This window comes from Camellia sinensis, chromosome 8, assembly GCF_055761805.1.
Source record: "Camellia sinensis isolate YWXY chromosome 8, ASM5576180v1, whole genome shotgun sequence".
NCBI classification, from domain to species: domain Eukaryota; kingdom Viridiplantae; phylum Streptophyta; class Magnoliopsida; order Ericales; family Theaceae; genus Camellia; species Camellia sinensis.
The window spans coordinates 53,781,556-53,788,448 of NC_138968.1; the positions used below are offsets into that span (position 1 = coordinate 53,781,556).

Below are 6,893 nucleotides of genomic sequence, written 5' to 3' on the forward strand. Positions count from 1 at the left end.
CCTAGGAGACATCCGCAAAGAGAAGGAGGGGACAAATCTATTTCTATTTTTTTTTATTTAAAGTAAAGTGATATCGTTTTGATCAAAATTATATTGTCTTAATAAATTGAAGTAAGAGTGAATTTTTTACTAATTATTAAATAAATAAATAAAAAAAAAAGGTGGTTTGGAATGGAAGCACACATGGGGCCAAGCTCTCAAAAAGCCCAATACAAGGCCTGTAAAAAGAATTATAGGAATAGAAACGCGTCGTCCAATTAATCAAGGGTGCCACGAGTCAATAACTGGCCCCGTGTAGTGAGGACCCAGCCAGCTGTATCGATTCCTTTTGGCTTACGACTCTCATCAACTCTGAAACCACCTCTCTAGGAATGCGGACCGGCTGACTACTTTACAGTCCATTACATAATGCTAAGTCCATTACTTCTTCTTTTGTTAAATGCTGTTCGTTCGGACGATGATCAGCAGCAACATACGAGGACCCAAAAACTCATTTTCCCACTAAATTTTCCATCCTAAAAACACAAGTGTGGGGTTCTTTCTCTATAAAGGAACAGCTTATTTAGTCACTCTTCTCTCTCTTTCAACAGCTCAATCTTTTGCACCTGAGAATCTCATGTAAAATGTGTACTTTGTTGAGTCTTTCATGAGTATTTGTATATTATTTATTATCCATATCAAGCAATACATATACATATTAACATCCTATTTTTCTGTCTCTTCAAAAAGATTTTCCAAGTTCAAAGACAAGCTTCAGAGGTCCCTTTCAAAGGCAATGGTGGTGTTCATCACTGATTCTCACTGGAAAACAACTCTGGTGGTAAGTTTCCAACAAATCAAAAGAACAATAATTCAATTTTTACACCCCTATAAACATAAACACAAACACGAATCAGACTTCTGAGAATCTAAATTACAAAAGTGTTCATGAAACATTTTACATTTAAATAGATGTAGCACTGACATTTTCAAAACAAATACATATTCGATTGATGGTTTCTTTATTTTAAGTGGTAGGAGCTATATATAAATCTTGAACAATTGTGCCATCACTTCTCTAAAAAAAAAAAAAAAAAACATTTGCAAAGCATTACCAACCTGAACCCACATTAAATTATTATTGTTTTCGTTCCGAAATAATGATTTTTTTTTTGGAGAATTTAATTTTTTTTGATAATATAATTATTACATTTTTAAAAAATTAATTTTCAAAATTAAACCTTTGATAATATATCTTTTAAAAAATATCAATGTCATAATTATACTTTTTATGTTATTGTTGAATTTAAAAAAAGAATAAAATGAAAAATTTATATTATTATTTTGAAAAAAATTAATATTTTGAAATAATAAAAAATAGAATAAAAAATTAATATTTTATGAAAGGAGTATTATTCTTGGATATGGCTTTTCCCCATATGATGCTTTCCTGTTCCTGCTGAATCTATGGTTTCTCTTTTTCCTGTTTGTTTTGGGGGAAAGTCGAAGGGGAAAAGTCACACATGCACATGCACATGCAGATAAAGATCCTGACTTTTGACCACATTAGCTGTTTGCTTTTTATCTGTATATCACAGGTTGAGTTGGTGAATTGAAAGCAATCAGAGCAAGCTCTCTCTCTCTCTCTCTCTCTCTCTCTCTCTCTCTCAAGGGTCGATTGGAAAACAAGAAAAGATACTTTCTGCGCTACACGGGTTTTCCGGGACTTTTGACTATGTTTTTCCCACTTTAGTATATCGCTTCTCTCTCCCTGTAAGTTTTGCTTATATCTTCTCTGCCTTCCTCTGTTTATTTTACCTCTCTTGTTATCAGAACCCAATATGAGACTGAAAATTGCTCAACCCACTTTGCAATGCTCACTAGTCCTCCCTCAATCCTTTCCTTCTCCAAATCCCACTTCTCCAATCAATTCTTCCTCATCTTCAACCAAATCTACCAAAAGAAACACAACTTTTCTTTACAGATTTTCTGTTTCAACCACATGGCCATCCACGAAACTCTTGAAATCTAGATCATTCAACAAACCCGTCTCAAGAGCTCCCACCATGAAACGGGCTTGCAGTCATGCCGACTTTGATGACTTTTCCCATGAAGATTTATCTGAAATTATCCAAAATTTTGAATTATCAGAGGATGAAAACACCACCACTTGGTCAAAGTCAGTTGTGGGGACTGAAGAACATAGAACCAATCTGTCATTCAGGGCTTCATTATTCCCATCAAAGCTCGGATCATTAGAGCCTTTTACGCTTGGGATAGAGCCAGAGCCCCCACAATGGCCGGAGAGGGAAGAGCTTATCTGGGCAATTATCGAAAGAAGAGCGAACAGCGTCGATTTTCCACTTTCTCTTAGGATAATAAAGAAGAAGCAACAATGGCAAGAGGGTTTTGGAGGTTTAGGAGAATCAACTAGTTGTTCGGTTAAGAAAACCTTCTCTTCAATGGTGTTCATCATTCTAGAGCTTCAAAGTCATGCATTGAAGATGAGAGAATTCATTTCCTATGAGGATTTAGAGAAGATCAAAGCTCGAGTGCACAGAGAAATGTACGCCTCTTTCGCGTGGTTGTTCGAACAAGTTTTTTCGCGCACACCGTCTCTGATGATCTGTTTGATGATCCTTTTGGCAGATTTTTCAATCTATTCAATGTCTCACAACACTGCTATTCAAGACAATTCATTACTGAGTACATTGTGTGAAGCCACAGAAAATGTTTCAGCATTGGAGAGTATGAATCAACTACAATTCGAGTCATTTTCCAGGAAAATTTGTGGTGGTGGGAACGTTCGCTCTCTGCCAGATGATTTATCCGGGTTTTCTTGGAATGAGGATTGCAAAATCAGTGAAAAGGACGCGGGGTTGTGGGGTTTGGTGGTGGATGAAGCCACTAGGATGCAGGAGGAATCAAGGGGTGGAATTGTTGATCATGATACGATGCAATCGTTGGTGTCCCCTGTTTTAGTGGAGCTTGAACCAGATGATTACACGGAATACTATAGAACTGACCTTCTATATCAGATGGGATTGTCTCAAGACCCAAACAATTCACTTCTGCTTTGTAACTATGCTCAGTTCCTCCACCTTGTTGCCAATGACCATGACAGGTAATTAACTAGTTGAATTAGTTGGTTTGATGTTGCTTTTGGATGTTTTTTTTTTTTTTTTTTTTTGATATTTTGATAAATTGCTTTTTGTAATTAACGTGGATTAACATGTTAGGGGTTATAGTGAATTTGGAGGAGAGAAACCAAAACCAAGGTTAGTTTTAGGAAATTTTATTGTAGATTTTATAGCCAAGCTCAATTTGCAGTAGAGCTTTTCTCTGACTTTTTTTTGGTACATGACTGCACGTTTGGGGTGTTTCGATATATATAATATAGAATACAAAATGAAATTTACTCATGAAAAAAAAGAAAAAAAAAGAAAAGAAAAAAAAAGGAAGAGATTAGTTGTAGGAAATTTTCCAACGTGATTAGTGTCCTCGTTGTCTCTTTACATTAACTGAAAAAATTGGGCTGGCTCTCTTACTTTGTGAATTTAGAATCCTTTTGGGGACGAGGCCAAGAGTTTATGCAATGGGTACTTATAAGTATTGGTTGGTTGAAGACAAAATTACAAATGAATTAGCTTAAAATGGAAATTAAGGAAAGTTTATAAATGCGACACATAATCTGCTTCATGTCAAATAGTTCACTTGCCTTGTCTGTTGATATTGTGGCCGTTTGGTATAACTTATTTATAGCTTAAATCAGCTTATAGCTTAAAATAAGTCATATTAGAGTGTTTGGTAAAAATTATGAGGGATGAATTATGGCTTAATTTAAGTCATTTCACGCATAATCTGTTTAGTGAGCTAAGAGGTGCTTTTCCAAACTGATTATGCACGCAGCTGAGCCTTAAGGTGTATAATGACTTAAATGCCCCTCACCATTTCAAGTTATAACCAGTGTGCCACGTATATAAACCAAACACAACTCATTTCTGTCTCTCTCACGCCTCTGAGAGGCGATTTCCGGCGAAAGGGAGGCGATTTCCGACCAACCTAGCTCTCTGAAACCCTAGCGCTCTCTCTCTTTCTCTCTCTGTGTTCGATTCAGATCGATGAGAGCGACAATCATCGCCTTAGAGAGGTATCGTGATCGCGATCTGAAGGCAAATCGACAGCCTGGATCCACCGCCGTCATCGCGATCTGAAAACCCTACGCATCGCGATCTGTCGTCGTGAGAGAAGAGGTGTCAGAGGCGGTGGTTGTTCACGCAGTGGTTGTTCAGGCCGTCGTCTCTCTCTCTCTCTCTCTGTGTTTCTCTTTCTCTCTCACTGTTTAGGCGGTGGTTGTTTAGGCCGACGGCACTCCCTCTCTGCCGTTCTAGATCGCGGTGGTGGCTAGAGTTCAGACCACCGGCGTACGGATGGTTCATGAGGAAGGAAGAGAAGAAAAAAAAATAAAAATAAAAACAAAAACAAATTTATTTGGTAATTTCTTTACCAATTAAAAACAAAAATAATCAATTAAAATAAATTTATTTCGATTAATATCAATAAATAATAATTAAAAACAAAAATAAATTTATTTGGTAATTTCTTTACCAATTAAAAACAAAAATGTATTAACTTTTATTAATGAAATAGTTTTTGGTATTGAAATAATAATATAAAAAAAATTTGTTCTAATTGATATTAATGAAAACAAAACAAAATAATAAAAAATGAAAACAATGATTTTTGCAAACAAAATTAACAATTGATTGAAATAAAATAATATGTAATGACATCACAACATTAATTGAAATAATTGATACTATTAAAAGTTTTAGTATTAATTGATGCTAATTAAGCCATTAATTTTATACTAATTGATACAGAATAATAATAACAAGAAAATAATAATAATAATAATTGATGGACAAATTGATACTAATTTTAATAATTGATGAACAAATTAATAATAATAATAATAATTAATAATTGATACTAATTTTAATAATTGATGGGCAATTGATAATTTTTATACTAAAATCACAATTAATAATAATAATAAGGAAAAGAAATACAGAGAAAGAAGAGAAGAAAAAAATTAATAATTTTGATAATGAATATATGAAAGATAATATGTAATGAAATCACAACATTAATATAAATTAGAACAAGAATATTAATTTTAATGAATTAATAAATTTAAAAAAATTAACAAAGAAAGAAGAGAAGAAAAAAAAATTTTAAAAAAGAAAATAAAATAAAATAAAATGAAAAAAAAAGAAAAAAATATATTATAAATGAAATTATAAATTTTATATCTTATAAGAGTAAAAATGACAATTATACGGAAAAAAGTTATTTTACAACTTATTTACCCAACACTATTCTGCTGCTTAAATCCATAATCACACAGCTGCACCAAACAGGTTACCAACTTATGTTCACAGTTATAAATTATAATTTGTTAAGGTATAATATATAATTACTTTCTCACAATTTTACCAAACGGGCCATTGTAAATGAAACTTCTAGTGCACTAGTGGGGTGATCACTGATCATGCTATTTTACTCTCTAGTTAAACTTGAGCTTCGCTCAAAGAACCGCTATAGTATACTTTTTTTTTTGTTTTTTGTTTTTTTGTTTCGATTATGACTCGTGGAGTTTTTAGCAGGGCGGAGGAGTGCTTCAAGCGTGCCATACAAGTGGAACCGTACGATGCAGAGGCGCTAAGCCGATACGCAAATTTCTTGTGGATAGTAAGAAAGGACCTGTGGGGAGCAGAAGAAAGATTTCTGGAAGCAATTGCAGCAGAACCAGAGAACCCTTTTCACGCCTCCAAATACGCCAATTTCTTGTGGAACACTGGTGGTGAAGAAACCTGTTTCCCTATCAATACTTGCTAGAACAACAGCAAGGCCTAAAACTTTTTTTTTGTTTTTTTTTTTGACATGAGTAAGGTCTAAAACTTGTAGGAACCGATGATGCAGTCACAAGAGCACGAGCATGAGCACGAGCACGAGCATGAGCATGCTTCCAAGAATCCCGGGCTCTGATGCTAGCATGCGCTTGAAGGATAGAGGGAATACTGTATTTTGCTACACTGGAGGACAACCGGGGCTGCGAGGCCCGTGGATTTTGGTAGGTAGATAAAATTTTGGGCGAATAAAAAGGGAGAAATGGGACATGAAGCAAGCTAGAGATGTTCAAAATTTGATGGGATTTTGGGAGGGAAAGGTTATTATTTAAAAAAAAAGAAAAAAAAAAAACAGAAACACATGAGCTGAGGTGGAGATGACTCTGCATGGGGTTACTGGATTAGCATTTTGTGATCTGTATGATGGGCTCTGGTATAAAAAGCCAAGGGAAATGAATGAGAAGGCTACATGAATTTATTTAGTGATTGTAGAGGTGGAGCATGCATTATATTGTCTTTGATTTTAGAAATAAAATAGCGAAAAGTTTAAAGATTCTTCATTTTCAAATCGTTTTTATTTTTTGTGCAAAAGTAATTTTTGAAAATTCAAAAACTTTTTAGTGTTTATGAGTTCACTTTTTAAACTTATTTTATAAATCAAATGATGTGTAAACGATATGATTTGTTAATGATTAGAAAAATGTAAAAGAGGATATTCAAATTTAATATTTTAATTGATTGTTACATTATTCAATTTGAAAATTAGGTCTAATTTTTTATTTTGAATAGCAATGCCCTTTCTAAAATATGAGTTATTTTTGCAAAAACTATTTACATATATGGGATGACTTGCGATATTAAGGTCTCGTTTGGGAACTGTCTCTTTTAGCTTAAAAGTAAAAAAAATATTAAAAAAATCAAAAAACAAATAACCTATATTAAAAAGTCAAAGATTCACTTTTCTCTTTATTTTTTGCACATCTTTTCGTAAAAATCAAAAAG

At 33.7% G+C, this 6,893-nt stretch overlaps 1 protein-coding gene across 4 annotated transcripts; it reads left to right on the top strand.

Annotated features, from left to right (window-relative positions):
• Nucleotides 1–403: 403 nt before the first annotated feature.
• LOC114269074 (uncharacterized) lies at nucleotides 404–6,459 on the top strand. Of its 4 annotated transcripts, none has more exons than XM_082882642.1 (5): nucleotides 404–618; nucleotides 730–820; nucleotides 1,578–3,103; nucleotides 5,646–5,845; nucleotides 5,950–6,459. In XM_082882642.1, exons 3-5 carry the CDS (start codon nucleotides 1,821–1,823, stop codon nucleotides 5,982–5,984), a joined length of 1,518 nt encoding a protein of 505 aa, XP_082738768.1. In that variant the 5' UTR covers nucleotides 404–618; nucleotides 730–820; nucleotides 1,578–1,820; the 3' UTR covers nucleotides 5,985–6,459. The 4 variants fall into 4 exon arrangements, with proteins under 4 accessions (XP_082738768.1, XP_082738770.1, XP_082738769.1 ...); XM_082882644.1 differs by having other exon boundaries at nucleotides 5,646–5,842; XM_082882643.1 differs by having other exon boundaries at nucleotides 5,649–5,845.
• The last annotated feature ends 434 nt before the right edge of the window (nucleotides 6,460–6,893 follow it).